The sequence below is a fragment of the Rattus norvegicus genome, chromosome 7, assembly GCF_036323735.1.
Source record: "Rattus norvegicus strain BN/NHsdMcwi chromosome 7, GRCr8, whole genome shotgun sequence".
Taxonomy (NCBI): domain Eukaryota; kingdom Metazoa; phylum Chordata; class Mammalia; order Rodentia; family Muridae; genus Rattus; species Rattus norvegicus.
This window is the reverse complement of record NC_086025.1, coordinates 8352168-8376594: the sequence shown is the minus strand read 5'-3', so window position 1 is coordinate 8376594 and position 24427 is coordinate 8352168. Positions and strand designations below refer to the sequence as shown.

The 24427-nt window shown below is 41.2% G+C and overlaps 1 protein-coding gene and 2 pseudogenes across 8 annotated transcripts in view; 1 reads left to right on the top strand and 2 right to left on the bottom strand.

The window, feature by feature from the left end:
* Positions 1 to 4900: 4900 nt before the first annotated feature.
* On the bottom strand, positions 4901 to 5061 carry LOC120094041 (U4 spliceosomal RNA; annotated as a pseudogene).
* A 10625-nt stretch (positions 5062 to 15686) lies between these two features.
* Srsf7-ps3 (serine and arginine rich splicing factor 7, pseudogene 3) lies at positions 15687 to 16627 on the bottom strand (annotated as a pseudogene).
* Positions 16628 to 17494: 867 nt separating this feature from the next.
* Positions 17495 to 24427, top strand: part of Zfp709l1 (zinc finger protein 709-like 1) — a 30247-nt gene continuing 23314 nt past the window's right edge. For 4 of the 8 annotated variants that reach the window (XR_001838721.3, XR_001838720.3, XR_355238.5 and 1 more), the window contains exons 1-2: positions 17742 to 17879; positions 23517 to 23643. Coding sequence is in view for 3 of the 8 variants with exons in the window: in XM_006240830.5 (XP_006240892.1) it covers positions 17877 to 17879; positions 23517 to 23643 (130 nt within the window). In the remaining 5 variants the exon portion in view is untranslated. Of the gene's footprint in view, positions 17880 to 18907; positions 18975 to 23516; positions 23644 to 24427 lie in introns of all 8 variants that reach the window. The other 4 variants (XR_010053045.1, XR_010053046.1, XM_008765131.4 and 1 more) reach the window with 4 other exon arrangements.

Sequence of the window (24427 nt, the reverse complement as noted above, 5' to 3'; positions counted from 1 at the left end):
GGGAATCGCCATCCCTGACCTCAAGCTTTATTACAGAGCAATAGTGATAAAAATTGTATGGTATTGGTAAAGAGACAGGCGGGTAGATTGATGGAATAGAATTGAAGCCCCAGAAATGGACCCACACACTTATGGTCACTTGATCTATGAAAAAGGAGCTAAAACCATCCAGTGGAAAACAGATAGCATTTTCAACATATGGTGCTGGTTCAACAGGAGGTCAGCATTAATGCAAATTGATCCATTCTTACCGCAATGTACAAAGCTCCAGTCCAAGTGGATCAAGTACTTCCACAGAAAACCAGACACTCTCAAACTAATCTGACTCAAACTTCTCTGGTCCACCCCCACAGCTCCCTGCTCCCAAATCCCTTGGGAGAGAGAACTGATCACTCAGAAGTGTGGGCAATCTTCTGCAGGGCAGGACAGACTGCCACTTCTGCCCACCTTTGCCCACATCCCTGGCCCAAGAGGAAATTACATAGTACCTCTGGACACAGGAATATAGGAGCAGTCAGCTGCAGGAGCCCAGCGGTCCAGATCTGCCCCTGGATCTGACCTGAACAGGTCAAACAGCTCCCTGCACCCAAATTCTGTGTGTGTGTGTGTGGGTGGAGCTAGACCTGCAGAAGTGCAGACACCCCTGAGAACCCAGAGGAGACCCTCTCTGCTCACATTCCCAACTCAAGAGGAAAACGCCTAGCACCACCTGTGCTCCCTACACACAGGGACCTAGGAGCAGTAGGGGCAGGACCCTTCCTTCTGGCTGCTGCTCTCTCAGAGACCTGAAAGTCAGCTGCCAGAAGCGACTGCACACTTGAGAGCAGAGCACTCTGTTTCCATAACTGCCTGAAAGAAAACAGGAAAACAGGTCTACAGGAGTGCTGACACACAGGCCCACAGGAAGGTCAAGACACCAATAGAAGCAGCAAGAACAGCTAACACCACAGACAACCTAATGGCAAGAGGCAAGCACAGAAAACCAAGCAACAAAAACTAAGACTATTTGGCATCATCAGAACCAAGTTCTCCCACCAAAGCAAACACTGGATATCCAAACACACCGGAAGCAAGATCTAGATTTAAAATCACATTGTATCATGATGTTGGAGGACTTTAAAAAGGTCATATATAACTCCCATAAGGAATTACAAGACAACACAAGTAAACAAGTAGAACATGTTAGGGAGGAAACCCAAAAATCCCTTAAAGAACTACTGGACAAAACAACCAAACAGGAAAAGAAAATGAACAAAACCATCAACAAGTTAAAAACTGAAATAGAAACAATAAAGAAAGCACAAACGGAGAAAACCCTGGAGATAGAAAACCTAGGGAAGAGATCAGGAATCATAGATGTGAGCATAACCAACAGAATACAAGAGATAGAAGAGAGGATCTCAGGAGCAGAAGATATCATAGAAAACATCCAAATAACTGTCAAAGATAATGTAAAATGGAAAAAGCTCCTAGCCCAAACATATAGGAAATTCAGGACACAATGAGATCAAACCTAAAGATAATAGGAATAGAAGAGAGGGAAGACTCCCAATTCAAAGGGCCAGTAAATATCTTCAACAAAATCATAGAAGAAAACTTCTCTAATCTAAAGAGAGAGATGCCCATACACATACAAGAAGCCTACAGAACTCCAAATAGATTGGACCAGAAAAGAAATTCCTTCCATCACATAATAGTCAAAACACCAAATGTGCAAAACAAAGAAAGAATACTAAAATCAGTAAGGGAAAAGGTCAAGTAACATATAAAGGCAGACCTATCAGAATTACACCAGACTTCTCATCAGAGACAATGAAAGTGAGAAGATCCTGGACAGATGTCATACAGACCCTTAGAGAACACAAATGCCAGCCCAGGTTACTATATCCAGCAAAACCATCAACTCACATCGAGGGAAAAACCAAGATATTCCGTGAAAAAAACAAATTTACACAATATTTTTCTACAAATCCAGCCCTACAAAGGATAATAAATGGCAAAGCCTAACACAAGGAGGTAAACTACACCCTAGAAAAAGCAAGAAAGTAATATCCTTGCAAAAAAAAAAAAAGAAGAGAAGTACACAAACATAATCCCACCTCCAAATATGAAAATAACAGGAAGCAACAATCACTTTTCCTTAATATCTCTCAACATCAATGGACTCAAAAAAAGACACAGATTAAGAGACTGGATATGTAAAGAGGACACAGCATTTTGCTGCATACAGGAAACAAATATCAGAGACAAAGACAGACACTACCTCAGAATAAAATTCTGGAGAACAACTTTGCAAGCAAATGGTTTGAAGAAACGGGCTGGAGTAGCCATTGTACTATGGAACGAAATCGATTTTCAACCAAAAGTCATCAAAAAAGATAAGGAAGAAAACTTCATATTCATTAAAGGAAAAATCAACCAAGATGAACTCTCAATCCTAAATATCTATGTTCCAAATGCAAGGGCACCTACATTCATAAAAGAAAACTTACTAAAGCCCCAAGCACACATTGCACCTCACACAATAATAGTAGGAGATTTCAACACCACACTCTTATCAGTGGACAGATCATGGAAACAGAAACTAAACTGAGACATAGAGAAACTAACAGAAGTTATGAACCAAATCAAATTAACGGATATTTATATAACAATCCATTCTAAAACAAAAGGATATACCTTCTTCTCACCACCTCATGGTACCTTCTCCAAAATTGACCATATAATTGGTCACAAAACAGGCATCAACAGATACAAGAAGATAGAAATAATCTCATGCATCCTATCAGATCACCACCCACAAAGATTGGTCTTCAATAACAACAACAATAACAGAAAGCCCATATATACATGGAAGTTGAACAATGATCTACTAAATGATAACTTGGTCAAGGAAGAAATAAAGAAAGAAATTAAAGACTTCTCAGAATTTAATGAAAATGAAGGCAAAACATACCAAAACTTATGGGACACAATGAAAGCAGTGCTAAGAGGAAAACTCATAGCTCTGAGTGTCTGCAGAAAGAAACAGGAGAGAGCATACATCAGCAGATTGACAGCACACCTAAAAGTTTTAGAATAAAAAGAAGCGAATATACCCAAGAGGAGTAGAAGGCAAGAAATAATCAAACTCAATGCTGAAATCAACCAAGTAGAAACAAAAAGGAGAATACAAAGAATCAACAGAACAAAAAGCTGGTTCTTTGAGAAAATCAACAAGATAGATAAACCCTTAGTCAGACTAACCAGAAGACACTCAGAGTGTATCCAAATTAACAAAATCAGAAATAAAAAGGGAGACATAACAAAAGAATCAGAGGAAATTAAAAAAATCATCAATCGTACCACAGAAGCCTATATTCAACAAAACTGGAAAATCTGGAGGAAATGGACAATTTTCTAGACAAGTACCAGGTATCAAAGTTAAATCAGGAACAGGTAAAGCATTTAAACAACCCCATAACTCCTAAAGCAATAGAAGCAGTCATTAAAACTCTCCCAACCAAAAAGAGACCAGGACCAGAAGGGTTTAGTGCACAATTCTATCAGATCTTCATAGTAGACCTTATACCAATACAATCCAAATTATTCCACAAAATTGAAACAAATGGAGTGTTACTGAATTACTTCTAGGAAGCCACAATTACTCTTATTCCTAAACCACACAAAGACCCAACAAAGAAAGAGAATTTCAGACCAATTTCCCTTATGAATACCGACGCAAAAATACTCAATAAAATTCTTGCAAACCAAATCCATGAACAAATCAAAACGATCACCCATCATGACTGTAGGCTTCATCCCAGGTTTTCAGGGATGGTTCAATATATGGAAAACCATCAACATAATTCACTATATAAACAATCTCAAAGATAAAAGCCACATGTTCATTTCATTAGATGCTGAGAAAGTATTTGAAAAAATTCAATACTGCTTCATTATAAAAGTCCTGGAAAGAACAGGAATTCACGGCCCATACCTAAACAGAGTAAAAAGCCATATACAACAAACCAGTAGCTACTATTAAACTAAATGGAGAGAAACTTGAAGCAATGCCACTAAAATCAGGGATTAGACAAGGCTGCCCACTCTCACCCTACTTATTCAATATAGTTCTCAAAGTCCTAGCCAGAGCAATCAGACAACAAAAGGAGGTGAAAGGGGTACAAATCGGAAAGGAAAAAGTCAAAATATCACTCTTTGCAGTTGATATGATAGTATACTTAAGTGACCCCAAAAGTCCCACCAGAGAACTACTAAGCCTGATAAGCAACTTCAGTAAAGTGGCTGGGTATAAAATTAACTCAAACAAATAAATAGCTTTCTTCTACACAAAAGATGAACAGGCTGAGAAAGAAATTAGGGAAACAACACCCTTCATAATAGTCCCAAATAATATAAAATACCTCGATGTAACTTTAACCAAGCAAGTGGAAGATCTGTATAATAATAACTTCATATCTCTGAAGAAAGAAATTGAAGATCTCAAAAGATGGAAAGATCTTCCATGCTCATGGATTAACAGGATTAATATAGTAAAGATGGACATTTTACCACAAAGATTCTACAGATTCAATGCAAACCCCATCGAAATTCAATCCATTATTTCATAGAGATAGAAAGAACAATTTGCAAATTCATTTGGAAAAGCAAAAAAAAAAAAAAAAAGGATAGCTACTCAACAATAATAGTTCTTCTGGGAATCACCATCCCTGACCTCAAGCAGTATTACAGACCTATAGTGATTAAAGCTGTGTGGTATTGGTACAGAGACAGGCAGATGGATCAGTGGAATAGAATTGAAGACCCAGAAATGAACCTACACACTATGGTCACTTGATCTTTGACAAAGGAACTAAAATCATCCAATTAAAAGAGGATAGCATTTTCAACAAATGGTGCTGGTTCAACAGGAGGTCAGTATGTATAAGAATGCAAATCATTCTATTCTTTTTCTTCCTCCAATTTTATTATATGGTTATTTCTTATTTACATTTCAATTAGCAATAATCGCACCTCGGTTAAACCTCATTGGCTACGATACTGCCACTGCGCAAAGCTTCTTATTTACATTTCAATTGTTATTCCCTTTCCCCGGTGTCTAGGCCAATATCCCAATAACCCCTCCACCTTCCCTTTATATGGGTGTTACCCTCCCCATTCTACCCCCATTACCTCCTCCCCCCAACAGTCATGTTCACTGGAGGTTCAGTCTTGGCAGGACCAAGGGCTTCCTCTTCCACTGGTGCCCTTACTAGGCTATTCATTGCTACCTATGAGGTTGGAGCCCAGGGTCAGTCCATGTATAGTCTTTGGGTAGTGGCTTAGTCCCTGGAAGCTCTGGTTGGTTGGCATTGTTGTTCATATGGGGTCTCAAACCCCTTCAAGCTCTTCCAGTCCTTTCTCTGATTCCTTCAACAGGGGTCCTATTCTCAGTTCAGTGGTTTGCTGCTGGCATTAGCCTATGTATTTGCTGTATTCTGGCTGTGTCTCTCAGGAGAGATCTTCATCTGGTTCCTGTCAGCCTGCACTTCTTTGCTTCATCCATCTTATCTAGTTTGGTGGCTGTATTTGTATGGGCCACATGTGGGGTAGGCTCTGAATGGGTGTTCCTTCTGCCTCTGTTTTAATCTTTGCCTCCCTATTCTCTCCCATGGGTATTCTTGTTCCCCTTTTAAAGAAGGAGTGAAGCATTCACATTTTGATCATCCGTCTTGAGTTTCATTTGTTCTAGGCATCTAGGGTAATTCAACCATTTGGGCTAATAGCCACTTATCAATGAGTGCATACCATGTGTGTTTTTCTGTGATTGGGTTAGCTCACTCAGGATGATATTTTCCAGTTCCATCCATTTGACTATGAATTTCATAAAGTCACTGTTTTTGATAGCTGAGTAATATTCCATTGTGTAGATGTACCACATTTTCTGTATCCATTCCTCTGTTGAAGGGCATCTGGGTTCTTTCCAGCTTCTGACTAATATAAACAAGGCTGTTATGAACATAGTGGAGCCTGTGTCTTTGTTATATGTTGGGGCATCTTTTGGGTATATGCCTAAGAGAGGTATAGCTGGGTCCTCAGGTAGTTCCATGTCCAATTTTCTGAGGAACCTCCAGATTGATTTCCAGAATTGTTGTAACAGTCTACAATCCCACCAATAATGGAGGAGTATTCCCTTTCTCCACATCCTCACCAGCATTTGCTGTCACCTGAGTTTTTGATCTTAGCCATTCTCACTGGAGTGAGGTGAAATCTCAGGGTTGTTTTGATTTGCATTTCCCTTATGACTAAAGATATTGTACATTTCTTTAGGTGTTTCTCAGCCATTCGGCATTCCTCAGCTGTGAATTCTTTGTTGAGCTCTGAACCCCATGTTTATTAGGGTTATTTGTCTCCCTGCAGTCTAGCTTCGTGTGTTCTTTGTATAATTTGGATATAAGCCCTCTATCAGTTGTAGGATTGGTAAAGATTTTTTCCCAATCTGTTGGTTGCTGTTTTGTCCTAACAACAGTGTCCTTTGCCTTACAGAAGCTTTGCAGTTTTATGAGATCCCATTTATCGATTCTTGATCTTAGAGCATAAGCCATTGGTGTTTTGTTCAGGAAATTTTTTCCAGGGCCCATGTGCTCAAGATTCTTCCCCACTTTTTCTTCTATTAGTTTGAGTGTATCTGGTTTGATGTGGACGTCCTTGATCACTTGGACTTAAGCTTTGTACAGGGTGATAAGCATGAATTGATCTGCATTCTTGTACATGGTGATCTCCAGTTGAACCAGCAACATTTGCTGAAAATGCTATCTTTTTTCCATTTGATGGTTTTGGCTCCTTTGTCAAAAATCAAGTGACCATAGGTGTGTGGGTTCATTTCTGGTTCTTCAATTCTATTTCACTGGTCTATCTGCCTATCCCTGTACCAATATAATGCAGTTTTTATCACTATTGCTCTGTAATACTGCTTGAGTTCAAGGATAGTGATTCCCCCAGAAGTCCTTTTATTGTTGAGGATAGTTTTAGCTATCCTGGGTTTTTGTTATTCCAGATGAATTTGTAAATTGTTCTGTCTAACTCTTCTGGAGAATTGGATTGGTATTTTGATGGGGATTGCATTGAATCTGTAGATTGCTTTTTTTTTTTTTTTGGTTCTTTTTTTCAGAGCTGGGGATCGAACCCAGGGCCTTGCGCTTCCTAGGTAAGCGCTCTACCACTGAGCTAAATCCCCAACCCCTGCTTTTGTTAAAATGGCCATTTTTACTATGTTAATCCTGCCAATCCATGAGCATGGGAGATCTTTCCATCTTCTGAGATCTTCTTCAATTTATTTCTTCAGAGGTTGAGGTTCTTATAATACAGTTCTTTCACTTGCTTGGTTAAAGTCACACCGAGGTATTTTATATTATTTGGGACTATTATGAAGGGTGTCATTTCCCTAATTTCTTTCTCAGCCTGTTATTCTTTTGTGTAGAGGAAGGCTACTGATTTATTTGAGTTAATTTTATACCCAGCCACTTTGCTGAATGTGTTTATCAGGTTTAGTAGTTCTGTGGTGGAACTTTTGGGATCACGTAAGTATACAATCTTATCGTCTGCAAATAGTGATATTTTGACTTCTTCCTTTCCAATCTGTATCCCTTTGATTTCCTTTTGTTGTCTGATTTCTCTGGGTAGGACTATTGAACTATATTGAATAAGTAGGGAGAGAGTGTGCAGCCTTTTCTAGTCCCTGATTTTAGTGGGATTGCTTCAAGTTTCTCTCCATTTAGTTTAATGTTAGCAACTGGTTTGCTGTATATGGCTTTTACTATGTTTAGGTATGGGCCTTGAATTCCTATTCTTTCCAGGACTTTCATCATGAAGGGGTGTTGAATTTTGTCAAATGCTTTCTCAGCATCTAATGAAATGATCATGTGGTTTTTATGTTTGAGTTTTTTTACATAGTGGATTATGTTCATGGTTTTCCATATATTAAACCATCCCTGCATACCTGGAATGAAGCCTAGTTGATCATGATGGATGATTGTTTTGATGTGCTCTTGGATTTGGTTTGCCAGAATGTTATTGAGTATCTTTGCATCAATATTCATAAAGGAAATTGGTCTGAAGTTCTCTTTCTTTGTTGGGTCTTTGTGTGGTTTAGGTATAAGAGTAATTGTGGTTTCATAGAAGGAATTTAGTAGTGCTCCATCTGTTTCAATTTTGTGGAATAGTTTGGATAGTATTGGTATGAGGTCTTCCTAGACTATCCAAATGAGTAAGACTGAGGTGAGGTCCAAGGCAAAGGGGAAATGATACAGCCACCACCTTCTTTAGAATAAAATCCAATGGAGCCTCTGCTTAGGGTAGGAACATAGCCTCGAGATGAAGAGTAAAATTTTCCTTTTCCAGACACTAAAATGGCAGTGCTGGCCCCTTTCTTGGCCACCCTGAACTTACTTTTAATATGACCACATAGAAAACAACTTTAAGAATGATTTAACATGGAGAGCTCAGCGCCCGGACAGGTGGGCACTCCTGAGACTCCAGAGCGGGAGAGACCACCAATACTGCCAACCCCTGCCCATATCCCTGGCCCAAGAGGAAACTGTATTCGGCCTCTGGGAAATGGTAGATAGGTGCACTGGAGCTGCAGACCCCCTGCGCCCGAGACACCTCTGGAACCTAAACGGACTGGAGTAACAGCTCTCTGTACCCAAATCCCGTGGGAAGGAGATCTAAACCTTCAGAGAGGCAGACAAGCCTGGGAAGCCAGAAGAGACTACACTCTGCCCACATTTCTGACTCCAGAGGAAAACACCAAATGCCATCTGGGACCTCAGTGCACGGGGGCTCCTGGAAAGGGCAGCGCAGGCCCTCCTGGTTGCTGCCCTAGTGGAGAGCTCATAAGTAACACCCCACAAGCAAACTTGAGCCTCAGGACCACAGGTAAGACCAACCTTTCTGCTCCAAACGACCTGAATGGTGGTCTCAGGACACACAAAGGCAAAATTCCTCTAGGACAGGACACTTCCGGTTTTTAGCTGGATTCCAAACTTCGCTGAGCCCTGCCCGCAGCTCACTGCTCCCGAACCCCGTGGGAGAGAGAGCTCAGCGCCCGGACAGGTGGGCACTCCTGAGACTGCAGAGCGGGAGAGACCACCAATACTGCCAACCCCTGCCCACATCCTTGGCCCATGAGGAAACTGTATATGGCCTCTGGGAAACAGTAGATAGGTACACTGGAGCTGCAGACCCCCTGCGCCCGAGACACCTCTGGAAACTAAAGGGACTGGAGTAACAGCTCTCTGCATCCAAATCCCATGGGAGGGAGAGCTAAACCTTCAGAGAGGCAAACAAGCCTGGGAAGCCAGAAGAGACTACACTCTGCCCACATTTCTGACTCACAGGAACATGCAGGAACTCTTCAGGCCCACAGGAACAGCTGAAGACCTGTAGACAGGAAAAACTACATGTCCGAAAGCAGAACACTCTGTTCCCATAACTGGCTGAAAGAAAACAGGAAAACAGGTCTACAACACTCCTGGCTCACAGGCTTATAGGACAGTCTAGCCACTATCAGAACTAGCAGAACAAAGTAACACTAGAGATAATCTGATGGCAAGAGGCAAGCGCAGGAACCCAAGCAACAGAAACCAAGACTACATGGCATCATCGGAGCCCAATTCTCCCACCAAAGCAAACACTGAATATCTAAACACACCAGAAAAGCAAGACTAGATTTAAAATCATATTTGATCATGATGCTGGAGGACGTCAAGAAAGACATGAAGAACTCCCTTAGAGAAATGCAGGAAAACATAAATAAACAAGTAGAAGCCTATAGAGAAGAATCACAAAAATCCCTGAAAGAATTCCAGGAAAACATAAATAAACAAGTAGAAGACTATAGAGAGGAATCACAAAAATCCCTGAAAGAATTCCAGGAAAACACAATCCAACAATTGAAGGAATTAAAAATGGAAATAGAAGCAATCAAGAAAGAACACATGGAAACAACCCTGGATATAGAAAACCAAAGGAAGATACAAGGAGCCGTAGATACAAGCATCACAAACAGAATACAAAAGGTAGAGGAGAGAATCTCAGGAGCAGAAGATTCCATAGAAATCATCGACACAACTGTCAAAGATAATGTAAAATGGAAAAAGTTACTGGTTCAAAACATACAGGAAATCCAGGACTCAATGAGAACACCAAACCTGAGGATAATACATATAGAAGATAGTGAAGACACCCAGCTCAAAGGACCAGTAAATATCTTCAACAAAATCATAGAAGAAAAATTCCATAACCTAAAGAAAGAGATGCCCATAAGCATACATGAAGCCTACAGAACTCCAAATAGATTGGACCAGAAAAGAAACTCCTCCCGTCACATAATAGTCAAAACACCAAATGCACAAAACAAAGAAAGAATATTAAAAGCAGTAAGGGAAAAAGGTCAAGTAACATATAAAGGCAGACCTATCAGAATCACACCAGACTTCTCGCCAGAGACGATGAAAGCCAGAAGATCCTGGACAGATGTTATACAAACCGTAAGAGAACACAAATGCCAGCCCAGGTTACTGTATCCTGCAAAACTCTCAATTAACATAGATGGAGAAATCAAGATATTCCATGACAAAACCAAATTTACACAATCTCTTTCTACAAATCCAGAGCTACAAAGAATAATAAATGGTAAAGCCCAACATAAGGAGGCAAGCTACACCCTAGAAAAAGCAAGAAACTAAATATCTTGGCAACAAAACAAGGAGAAGAAAAGCACACAAATATAGCCTCACATCCAAATATGAATGTAACAGGAAGCTATAAACACTATTCCTTAATATCTCTCAACATCAATGGTCTCAACTCCCCAATAAAAAACATAGATTAACAAACTGGATACTCAATGAGGACCCTGCATTCTGCTGCCTACAGGAAACACACCTCAGAGACAAAGACAAACACTACCTTAGAGTAAAAGGCTGGAAAACATCTTTCCAAGCAAATGGTCGGAAGAAGCAAGCTGGAGTAGCCATTCTAATATCAAATAAAATCAATTTTCAACTAAAAGTCATCAAAAAAGATAAGGAAGGACACTTCATATTCATCAAAGGAAAAATCCACCAAGATGAACTCTCAATCCTAAATACCTATGCCCCAAATACAAGGGGACCTACATACGTAAAAGAAACCTTACTAAAGCTCAAAACACACATTGCACCTCACACAATAATAGGAGGAGATTTCAACACCCCACTCTCATCAATGGACAGGTCATGGAAACAGAAATTAAACAGAGACGTAGACAGACTAAGAGAAGTCATGAACCAAATGGACTTAACAGATATTTATAGAACATTCTATCCTAAAGCAAAATGATATACATTCTTCTGAGCACCTCATGGTACGTTCTCCAAAATTGACCATATAATTGGTCAAAAAACAGGCCTCAACAGATATAGAAAGATAGAAATAATCCCATGCGTCCTATCAGACCACCACGGCCTAAAGCTGGTCTTCAATAACAATAAGGGAAGAATGCCCACATATACGTGGAAATTGAACAATGCTCTACTCAACGATAACCTGGTCAAGGAAGAAATAAAGAAAGAAATTAAAGACTTCTTAGAATTTAATGAAAATGAAAGTACAACATACCCAAACTTATGGGACACAATGAAAGCTGTGCTAAGAGGAAAACTCATAGCTCTGAGTGCCTGCAGAAAGAAAGGAGAGAGCATATGTCAGCAGATTGACAGCACACCTAAAAGCTCTAGAACAAAAAGAAGCAAATACACCCAGGAGTAGTAGAAGACAGGAAATAATCAAACTCAGAGATGAAATCAGCCAAGTAGAAACAAAAAGGACCATAGAGAGAATCAACAGAACCAAAAGTTGGTTCTTTGAGAAAATCAACAAGATAGATAAACCCTTAGCCAGACTAACTCGAGGACGCAGAGAGTGTGTCCACGTTAAAAAAAATCAGAAATGAAAAGGGAGACATAACTACAGAAACAGAGGAAATTCAAAAAATCATCAGATCCTACTACAAAAACCTATATTCAACAAAACTGGAAAATCTGCAGGAAATGGACAATTTCCTAAACAGATACCAGGTACCGAAGCTAAATCAGGAACAGATTAACCATTTAAACAACCCCATAACTCCTACCAAAATAGAAGCAGTCATTAAAGGTCTCCCAACCAAAAAGAGCTCAGGTCCAGACGGGTTTAGTGCATAATTCTATCAGACCTTCATAGAAGACCTCATACCAATACTATCCAAACTATTCCACAAAATTGAAACAGATGGAGCACTACCGAATTCCTTCTATGAAGCCACAATTACTCTTATACCTAAACCACACAAAGACCCAACAAAGAAAGAGAACTCAGAACAATTTCCCTTATGAATATCGACACAAAAATACTCAATAAAATTCTGGCAAACCGAATCCAAGAACACATCAAAACAATCATCCACCATGATCAAGTAGGCTTCATCCCAGGCATGCAGGGATGGTTTAATATAAGGAAAACCATCAACATGATCCATTATATAAACAAACTGAAAGAACAAAACCACATGATCATTTCATTAGATGCTGAGAAAGCATTTGACAAAATTCAACACCCCTTCATGATAAAAGTCCTGGAAAGAATAGGAATTCAAGGCCCATTCCTAAACATAGTAAAAGCCATATATAGCAAACCAGTCACTAACATTAAACTAAATGGAGAAAAACTTGAAGCAATCCCACTAAAATCAGGGACTAGACAAGCCTGCCCACTCTCTTGCTACTTATTCAATATAGTTCTTGAAGTTCTATCCAGAGCAATCAGACAACAAAAGGAGATCAAGGGGATACAGATTGGAAAAGAAGAAGTCAAAATATCACTATTTGCAGATGATATGATAGTATATTTAAGTGATCCCAAAAGTTCCACCAGAGAACTACTAAAGCTGATAAACACCTTCAGCAAAGTGGCTGGGTATAAAATTAACTCAAATAGTTATTAGCCTTCCTCTACACAAAAGAGAAAGAAGGTGAGAAAGAAATTAGGGAAACGACACCCTCCATAATAGTCACAAATAATATAACGTACCTTGGAGTTACTTTAACCAAGCAAGTAAAAGATCTCTACAATAAGAACATCAAGCCTCTGAAGAAAGAAATTGAAGAAGACCTCAGAAGATGGACAGATCTCCCATGCTCATGGATTGGCAGGATTAATATAGTAAAAATGGCAATTTTACCAAAAGCGATCTACGGATTCAATGCAATCCCCATCAAAATACCAATCCAATTCTTCAAAGTGTTAGACAGAACAATTTACAAATTCATCTGGAATAACAAAAAACCCAGGATAGCTAAGACTATCCTCAACAATAAAAGGACTTCTGGGGGAATCACTATCCTTGAACTCAAGCAGTATTACACAGCAATAGTGATAAAAACTGCATGGTATTGGTACAGAGACAGACAGATAGACCAATGGAACAGAAGTGAAGACCCAGAAATGAACCCACCCACCTATGGTCACTTGATTTTTGACAAAGGAGCCAAAACCATCAAATGGAAAAAAGATAGCATTTTCAGCAAATGTTGCTGGTTCAACTGGAGGTCACCATGTAGACGAATGCAGATCGATCCATGCTTATCACCCTGTACAAAGCTTAAGTCCAAGTGGATCAAGGACCTCCACATCAAACCAGACACACTCAAACTAATAGAAGAAAAACTAGGGAAGCAAGTCGAACACATGGGCATTGGAGAAAATTTCCTGAACAAATCACCAATGGCTTATGCTCTAAGATCAAGAATCGACAAATGGGATCTCATAAAACTGCAAAGCTTCTGTAAGGCAAAGGACACTGTGGTTAGGACAAAACGGCAACCAACAGATTGGGAAAAGATCTTTACCAATCCTACAACAGATAGAGGCCTTATATCCAAAATATACAAAGAAAAAGAACTCAAGAAGTTAGACCGCAGGGAGTCAAATAACCCTATTAAAAAATGGAGTTCAGAGCTAAACAAAGAATTCACAGCTGAGGAATGCCGAATGGCTGAGAAACACCTAAAGAAATGTTCAACATCTTTAGTCATAAGGGAAATGCAAATCAAAACAACCCTGAGATTTCACCTCACACCAGTGAGAATGGCTAAGATCAAAAACTCAGGGGACAGCAGATGCTGGCGAGGATGTGGAGAAAGAAGAACACTCCTCCATTGTTGGTGGGATTGCAGACTGGTACAACAATTCTGGAAATCAGTCTGGAGGTTCCTCAGAAAATTGGACATGGAACTACCTGAGGACCCAGCTATACCTCTCTTAGGCATATACCCAAAAGATGCCCCAACATATAACAAAGACACAGGCTCCACTATGTTCATAACAGCCTTATTTATAATAGCCAGAAGCTGGAAAGAACCCAGATGCCCTTCAACAGAGGAATGGATACAGAAAATGTGGTACATCTACACAATGGAATATTACTCAGCTATCAAAAACAGTGACTTTATGAAATTCATAGTCAAATGGATGGAACTGGAAAATATCATCCTGAGTGAGCTAACCCAATCACAGAAAAACACACATGGTATGCACTCATTGATAAGTGGCTATTAGCCCAAATGCTTGAATTACCCTAGATGCCTAGAACAAATGAAACTCAAGACAGATGATAAAAATGTGAATGCTTCACTCCTTCTTTAAAAGGGGAACAAGAATACCCTTGGCAGGGAAGAGAGAGGCAAAGATTAAAACAGACACAGAAGGAACACCCATTCAGAGCCTGCCCCACATGTGGCCCATACATATACAGCCACCCCTTAGACAAGATGGATGAAGCAAAGAAGTGCAGGCCAACAGGAACTGGATGTAGATCTCTCCTGAGAGACACAGCCAGAATACAGCAAATACAGAGGCGAATGCCAGCAGCAAACCACTGAACTGAGAACGGGACTCCTGTTGAAGGAATCAGAGAAGGGACTGAAAGAGGTTGAAGGGGTTTGAGACCCCATATGAACAACAATGCCAACCAACCAGAGCTTTCAGGGACTAAGCCACTACCCAAAGACTATACATGGACTGACCCTGGGCGCCAACCTCATAGGTAGCAATGAATGGCCCAGTAAGAATAACAGTGGAAAGGGAAGCCCTTGGTCCTGCCAAGACTGATTCGTGAGTGAACGTAATTGTTCGGGGGAGGGCGGTATTGGGGGGAGGATGGGGTGGGGAATACCCATATAGAGGGGGAGGGGGAGGGGCTAGGGGGATGTATGCCCGGAATCCGGGAAAGGGAATAACATTCGAAATGTAAATAAGAAATACTCACGTTAAAAAAAAAAAAAGAATGATTTACCACCTATCTCCTGCAATTTATTTCTGGGAGCCAATCCAAGACTTTCTCAGAGGTGCTTGCCCAAGGGCTAACTTGGCAAAGTCTGTTTTGGTGCTTGAGGAAGTCTTGAAGGAGTCAAGGGAACCTAGCTCTTTGGCCTTTGGTTATCAGTCCCAAGGCCACCTGCGTTCAGTCTGAGGCATGCTGTATTCCTGTCAGCATTGTTGAATTGGTTTCTGCGGATTTTGTCTGATTCTCCTCTGCAAACAGTGTGTCAGACCTGCACTTCTTTTTTCTTTCTTGTTAGAAACATTTTATTTAAATGTGTTGAATAAAAACCTATATTTCTAGACCAAAAGATATTAATACATTCATCAAAAACATTATTTACTGCTGTGAATTTTACAGAGGAATAATCCAGATCCATTTTGATTTGATGGTTGATGAACCTTCCTAGGTTACACTTTACAGACCCAACAAATCCCTTATAATAATGTAAACAAAATAACATTTCCCTAACGGGTGAACTTGAGAACGTCAGTCCATTCTTTCTGGACTTGTACTTGTGTGTGGACTTCCTGATGGGGAATGACTTCTTTTAGGAGATGGAGATCTGGATTTTGATCGGCTGCTTCTTGGTCACGAAATAGACCTGGATTCTGATCTCGACCTTGAACGGGATTGGAAATACCTCTACCTGTTATAGAACCAGACCTAGATCATCTGAGTGAAGCTACTCTTGATCTATGAAGAGACACGGACCTTGATTGTCTAGGAGATGCTGATCTTGACCTCCTTCCTCGGCTCCTGCTGTGTGAGGAAGAGTATCGCCTTCCCTGGATTGGGAATGTGATCTAGATTGTGTCCTGCTTCTTCTCTGTGGGCTATAGCAATGACAGTCGTAAGCATAATGTCCCTTTTCACCACACTCATAGATCCTATCATGACGATGGGCAGGTGGCCTATCAAAACGAGATCTCCAAGGCATGCCTGTTGGTAATTCAACCCTCACTAGTGAACCACAAATCACTTTCCCATTCAACCCTCGAACTGCATCCTCTGCATCTCTAGGGTCTTCAAATTCCACAAAGGCAAATCCTGGAGGATTTCTGGAAATTCATACAGTTCTTAAGGGCCCATAGTAACTGAGTGCCCTTTCTAACTCTCCTTTACTAGCGCCAGTTCCCAGGTTTCCAACATATACCTTGGTTTCTCCTGCATACCACCTGTAACCTGACATGATGGCGGATCCGTGTACTCAGCTCTAACTTGTAATGCTCGCAGTGCAAGTAGCAAGGAAGCTGCTGCACAATCTCATCTGCCAGCGATCCCAGAGGCACCACCCAGACCTGCACGTCTTAATGAACTTGTCTGGCATGAGCCATCATCATCTCATACTGATACCTTCTTGGACCAGATTCGTTGCCATAGACCAAGCTGATCTGACTGATGCCCTGTCTTTACTTCACAAACGGGTCACATTATCAGTGTCACCACAGAAGGCTGGGGAAGTGTTGCTGTTTGGTCAACGATGTGCAGCTGAGAGAGGTGTTTGCAGTGTATGGTGTGCCTTATTGAAATTGCTGGTGCCTGGTGAATATCCTTTTGGTGGTTTAAATTTGAGTTGAATGGAATGGGCTTTCTTTCAGTTGTGAGGCAGGAGGATTAATCCCTACACATTGTTTAATGATTTGCATATACTGGAGACCCTTTGTCTATATGAAGGAGAAGTTGCTACTGAAAGACCCCCCAGAGAGGGGAGACCCTCAGTTAAGTCTTGGGATGAAGAGACCCCTCAGAAACTCAGGAGAGACCGTCAATGCTGTAATTACAAGAGGTTTATCGAGAGGAACCAGTGAACTGGGGTCGAGACTCGTATCCCACACAGGGGCACAGGAGTTCTACCTCCAGTAGCTGGGAGAAGGGGTATTTAAACGAATAAGCCCCAACTCAAGGGGGTAGGCATGGCATCATTGGAAAATGTGGAGAATACCAGTGAAAAATCACAAGGAGAAGCTTCCTGTTTCTCAAGATTGTTCTTTAAGATTTTAATCTAACTTTATGGTCAGTTAGTTCCTGGGAGAGAGTTGCCTAACTCCTGGTGTAATTACTCATTCTGTGGTCAGCTAGTTCCTGGAAAATGCAGTTCCAGGGCCCGACCATTTTCTTTCTTCTGCTCTAAACTTTTGTCTGGGCGGGGAGCAACCTTAAAACTTCTAGCTTTCACTACTAAGTGCAGGGTTGACTTTGCAGTCCAGGTGAAAGTTATGCAATGCCAGTCTCCACTCTGTGCCTGGGGTGGAATGTAGGGCTGTGCTGTGTTCCTTCACAGCACTCTGTCTCTAAGGGAGCTGCTCCTGTCACTCAAGCGTCACTCGCTAATCAGGGCCTCGAGGCGGAACATCAGTCGGAATAGAGGCGGGAACTTCCGGTCTGCCTTGCCGCTGGTTGACTGAGGAAGTCTCTCCTCGGTCCGTGCTCTGGGCTGGGACCCTGCTTCCCACAGCTGTGAGAAGAGCGGGGTGAGGTCAGAATCCGCGCTATGGTGAGCGGGGCCGCCGTCCCCATGTGTGGAGGATCCGCGGGAGCCCGTGTGGGGTTGACCCGGGGTGCGGGAACCGGCGGCGACACGCAGTGCCCTGTGTTACTCCGTTTGTTCAGGAGGTTTGGTCCCGCTTCAAACCTCTCATTGACTTAGTTCTCCTGGGCGCACAGCGTGGGAAGCGGGAGCTGTGCTTGGAAACCGTTCTGGGCTTGCTGCAGAGCTCGGGCACGCGCGGCCTTTATTGTCAGGGGAGACAGTGCTGACTGGCGGAGCTCTAGTTTGTCTGGTGTCTTCTAGAAGTTCTTCCCCTGGCCCTTGACATTGACGTGTAGGATCCGTCTGCAGTTAACTCTGCGCAGGTGTAAAGTCTGCATTATTAACAGGGTTGCATGTAGATGCCGCGGAGGTACAGTCACGTGTGTCAGGAAGGCCAGCCTCACTGTGGTCTCTTGTCATTGACCCAATATTAATTATGATTTTGTTCTGAGTGCTCTCTCATGTTCTGCTGATCTCTTTATTCTTTCTCAGTAGCACAGTCTTTATTGCAGGTGTAGGGGAGTTTTGAAGTCAGATGGTGTCACTGTGTGCTGTCTGTTCAGTCTTGTGTTGTTCATGTTGTCATTCCTGACATCAGCTTTCTGTTGTTCTTCGCAGAAATCGTTAGACGTTTTGGTTTTCGAGACAGAGTTTTTCTATATCCCTGGCTGTCCTGATACTTTATTTGTATTGCAGGCTGGCCTTGAACTCAGGGACCTACACCTGCTTCTGCCTCCTGAGTGCTGAGATTAAGGTTGTGCACCAGAACTGCCAAGAAGTCGTTAGATTTTTTTAAATTGGACTTTCCTTGAATATATATCTAAAATTTGCACTGAAATAATATTGAGGCTCCTTGTTCAAAATTATTGAATCTTTGTCCGTTGACTAATTTCCTTGATTCTTTTAATTAGAAAGTTATAGTTTTGACTACATGTTTGTCATACTTTTATGTATTTCTCTGTATTAATACATATTTCTATGTTCTGCAACAGAATCTAAGGATAATTTTGTGCCAGCACAAATGCGTTCTGAACCAAACCCAGGTCTTCTGCAAGAGCAGTAAGTGGCTTTAACTGCTGAGCCAGTCTTAAACTTGACAGATTTTCAAAAATTTACACATGTGCATGCATGTGCACAAGATGAAAACTGAGAATTAAAAGAATGTAGGTTTGCTTAGGAAACTATCTTTGGGTCTTATAGGAGATGACTCTGTAGGTATGCTGGTCAGGTTTGGTTAGTTTGGAACAAGCTAGACAAACTGGCCTGTGGGCAAATGTATAGAGTATTCTCCTGATTAATGATTGATATTATATTCCCCATCCTGCTGTGTTTGGTGCTGTTGTGGGCAGGTGGTCTTGGGTTGCATAAGAAAGCAATCTTAGCAAGCAGTGAGATCAGTAAAGTTCTATTTTTGTGAAGAGGCACCATGATCATAGCATCTCTTATTGAAGGAAATCATTTAATTAGGGCTTGCTTATAGTTTCAGAGGTTTGGTCCCCTAATGTCACAGTAGGGAGTATCTGGGATGTTGTCAGATGAGATGCTGGAGGAGTAGTTGAGAGTTTTAATCCAGATCATCAGCAAGAGGTAGAGCCTGTGAGTTTGGCCTGAGCATTTGCAACTCCATAGCCCAGCCCAGTGACAGGCTTCTTCCAAGAAGGGCACACAAACTCCACGGCAACAAAGGTCCTAGCCCTTGTCAAGGAGCACTTCCCTAATGACCAGCATTTAAATCTATGAGCCTGTGGGCACCATTCTTATTGGAATTACTAGAGGCAGTGAGCGCCATTAAGCAGGTTGACAGCATATGTGGAATGTATAAGCCTGCAGTGTGTAGTTACAGAAGTTTTTGGAAAATCTGTTAGCTAAAGCTGGAGACTTGTCATTATAGCGAGATTTTTTATTTACTAAGCTCAATAAGTGTGTGGTGTCATTTTCTTTGGGAAGGCACATTAATTTGGAACAGCTTCACCTTCAGGCAAAAATTCAGAAAAATATTTTACAACAAGCTCTCTCATGTTGATTCAGGCTGCCTTCTTCAGCCACCAAGGCCTTGCTGCCTTTCTGAAACAACCTCCTCATTTCTTGGATTAAAGGTTTCTAGCACCACACCGTTCTAAAAATACTCATTTGAATCATGTAGTGGGCTGGCCATATCAGTAACAAGAAAGAGATTTGTGTGTTTCTTTCTTGAAACTAGAATAAAAGGAATAGTTTACTGTGTAAACTGCAGGAGGAAACAGAAGGCAGTAGCTGATTTCAGGTTAAGTTTCAGTTAGTTTTGCCTGCTGGTCTCCATTAGACAGTATGTTCTGATGTTTCCTATTTTCTTTTTGTTGTTATATTTTTGTGGCTCTCTTCTTATGCCTTAGTTGAAAGATTACTCTCTTGGTTTTTCTAGGGTATAGTTTCCCTTCTTGTGTTGGAGTTTTCCATCTATTATCCTTTGTCAGGATGGATTAGTGGAAAGATATTGTGTAAATTTGGTTTTGTCATGGAATATCTTGTTTTCTCCATCTATGGTAATTGAGAGTTTTGCTGGTATAGTTGCCTGGGCTGGCACTTGTGTTCTCTTAGGGTCTGTATGACATCTGCCCAGAGGCTTTCCTATTCTCTGCTGAGAAGTCTGGTATAATTCTTATAGGTCTGCCTTTATATGTTACTTTACCTTTGTCCCTTACTGCTTTTAATACTCTTTCTTTGTTTAGTGCATTTGGTGTTTTGACTATTATGTGACTGGAGGAATTTCTCTTCTGGTCCAATCTATTTGGAGTTCTGTGGGCTTCTTGTATGTTTATGGGCATCTCTTTCCTTAGGTTAGGGAAGTTTTCTCCTATAATTTTGTTGAAGACGTAACTGGCCCTTTAAGTTGGGAGTCCTCACTCTCTTCCATACCCATTACCCTTAGGTTTGATCTTCTCATTGAGTCCTGGACCTATTACCCTTAGGTTTGATCTTCTCATTGAGTCCTGGATTTCCTGGATGTTCTGGGTTAGGGGCTTTTTGCTTTATGCATTTTCCTTGACTGAGTGTCAGCTCTGGCCGCAGATGGAAACCCGAGGGATCCTGACCCAGACTGCTCCTCAGTTCCTGTGTCAGGAGGACTCCGGGCAGGTCTCTCTGAGCAGAAGTGGTAATCCTACCTGTGCTTGCAGGTGTTTCAGCACTCCTGGAGGCCAGCTTTCTCCCAGTTGGATCTGGGAACAGAGAGCTGGGGCAGAGAGCTGCTCTGGGCTTTTTTTTTTTTTTTTTTTGAGATTCAGTTGTTTCATGTTGGTGTCTAGAGACCAGTGAACTTGATTGTTGTGGGGAGGGCAGTAATGGGGGGAAGATGGGGAGGGGCTAGGGGGATGTTGGCCTGGAAACCGGGAAAGGGAATAACAATCGAAATGTAAATAAGAAATACTCAAGTTAATAAAGATAAAAAAAAATCATTATGAAAGTAGGTTTTGAGAAATCTAAGCCTACGGCTGCTGTTCCCCTCTCTTCTTGGAGACTTTGGAGTTCATTACCTGGATCTGAGAGTCTCTGTCGTACTAAATGGAAACATCTTAACTGTCATGCTCAGTGGATCTAGGACAGGTTTGAGGGCTAGTATCTCCCAAGCACATCTGAGTTAAACAAGCCCTGTCTGGCTTTAGTTTGCTTGCTTTCTTTTTCTTTAGACTGTATCTTGAAGACATTAAACAGGAGGTTAGATAAGGCTCATTTGGGAATTCCATTAGGATTTATCATGACTACAAATATAGTTCTGAACATCTTAAAGAATTTGATTATTTATAAGGTGAATATTAATTCATTTTTTTAGTATCCTTAACAGTTTCTAATAAAAATGACAATTTCTGAATTGAAGCTCTTTGAATATTAAGATAAGACGTGTCTTTTTTGAGACAAGGTTTCTTCATGTAGCCCAAGCCATCATGGAACTCTCTTTGTAGATCATGCCGGTCTCCAACTTACAGAGATCTGCCTGCTTCTACCTCCCAAGTGCTGGGATCAAAGGCATGTGCTACCATTCCCACCGTAAGATAAGACTATTAAACATAGACTGGGAACTTTCTTGATCCTGATATAGTACACCATTATAAAACACAACAGTTTTTTATATAACTTAGTTTGTCAGAATAGCTGTGCCTTAACAATGTTAGTAAAATCAAGGAGGTTAGATACATATCTTTAATGTAAAATATGTCTGGGATGGGCTCTGCCCAGGAGCATGTCGTGGCCTGTGTTGAAATGTGGTGGGTTGAATGAAAACTCGTCCAGGTAGGATGGTGTATGTGAGCATTTCCCTCATGGCTGTGGCTTTCACTGGAGTGCTTACGGAACCTTTAGGAGGAGGATCCTTTCTGGAGGAAATTAGTCTGTGGGGAAGGCTTTCAGTGCTTTTTCCTTTACCACACTTCGTCGTCTTTTAAGTCTTCTGTTGGTTCAAACTGTGCCCCATGCTTCCTTCTCGTGCACCCACACCGTCTCCACCATTACAGACCCCATCCCTGAAAAGTGCAGTATAAAACAGAAGCAGCTGCTTCTCCTCAATAAGTGGATTTTCTAGATTATGTTTTCATTTTATACTTTGGCTGATGGAGTAGGTTTTGTACCTGTCAAGCGGTTCCTCTTGTGCTGGACTTAACTCACATCTTCACTTTGGAACTGTGGCAGAGGGTGCTGTTTGTCACCGGGACAGGACACATGCACATGCAGGAGCACATGTGTGTATGCATGTGTGCGTGTGTGTGCGCACACACACTCCTACACACACGCGTGTAAGTAGCACAGGCCATCTATTTGTCTGGTGTTCACTGAAGTCAAGGAGAGCCTTAGATTCTCTTGATCTGGAGTTATGAATGGCTGGGAACCTCAAAGCGAGTGTCGGGTATTGATCCAAGTCTTCTTCAAAAGCAACATGTACTCTTCTGTTCACCCATCTTTGTTGTCCATGCTTTTTGGCTCTGATTTTAGATCAACATTTATTCCCTAACATTTTTGAGAATTTGATATGTCAGTTCAGTAAATTAATAAAAATGCATTCATGTAAAGGAGAATCATATTCTTTTACAGTTAAAATTGGGGCATTGTAAGTTTTGATAGACGAGTATTGGACTGGAGTGAATGTTTAACTCTTCAGAGGAATTTTGAAAGAGCCCCTAAGTAGTTTCTGTATTTTTCGGTTTGTTTTCTTGAGACGGTGTATCACTACTTAGCTCTGGCAGTCATGGAAATCAGTGCATAGACCAGTTCTGGCTGGAATCACTTGTGTCTACCTCCTGAGACCTTCTATTAAAAGGTCCACCCCTTTTTGAAATAGGGATTTTTTTTTGATACAGTTTTGCTAATGTATAATCAATAGGGTTGATTAGTTTTAGCGTCTCTCCGTATTACTTGTTAGTTGTCATTTCTCTGGCAGTGTCCTATGGAATTCAAAGAGGTGTGGTCCTCCTTTTCTGTTTCCTTCTAAGATCACACTGACTGCATTTTGAATTCTGTCATATGGAAAAAGTCTGTGACGCATGCAGAAGTCCATAAGTAGATTCTCAGTGAAGTGTACATGTGCAGTGTAGTCTCACCATTTCTATTATGTACTTCTATGGGGCATTTTAGGCTGCAGTGACCTATGAGGATGTGCACGTGAACTTCACCCATGAAGAGTGGGCTTTGCTGGATCCTTTCCAAAAGAGTCTCTACAAAGATGTGATGCTGGAGACCTACTGGAACCTCACTGCTATAGGTAAGAATGTGAGTTTCCTTCACTCTCTAAACAAGGAACAAGCTTTTTCTTTATTTCTTCTTTTCTTTTTCTTTTTCTTTTTCTTTTTTTTTTTTTTTTTTTTTGGTGTACTCCTGTGGTTTACATTTTGATAAAGGAAGAACGTGGTGAATATCAGACATGGTTCTTAGGTACACCAGAGATACTAACTAAAATTTGCACAGGATCCATTTACCTGAAGGAAAAATATCGTGATGTCCTTGTTTCTAATAGCTGCATAGTATTCCACTGTGTAAATGAACCATCATATTTTCTGCATCCATTCTTTGGTTGAGGTGACTAAGCCAGCTCAGTCAACAGGGCTGAAAGGGAGAAAGTGAGGATTAAAAAAGAAAAGACAGTATTATAATATGACCCCAGCTTATGCTGCAGCTGAAGTGGGTTTAATTTCTCTCAGTCTGCTTTTATGTCATTCTGAGTACATACAAAGAATGAGGCCAGTCCTAAGGCATAAACAAAGTAGTCAAGGAACAAAGCATAAACACAGGTCCCGAGGACACTGCTTCTAGGGCCTCATCAAGATGATCAAGATATAAGGAACACATTCCTTGGCTGTATTTTCTTGAGCCTGCTTCCTTGTCCTAGCCCAATGTCAAATATCCTCATCAAATTCCTAGAAGCAGCCCCAAGAGCTCTCCACATTGAGGGACATCTGGGATGTTTCCAGTTTCTGACTTTTATGAATAGAGCTGCTATGAACATAGTGGACCATGTGTCCTTGATATATGTTCGGGCATCTTTTGAG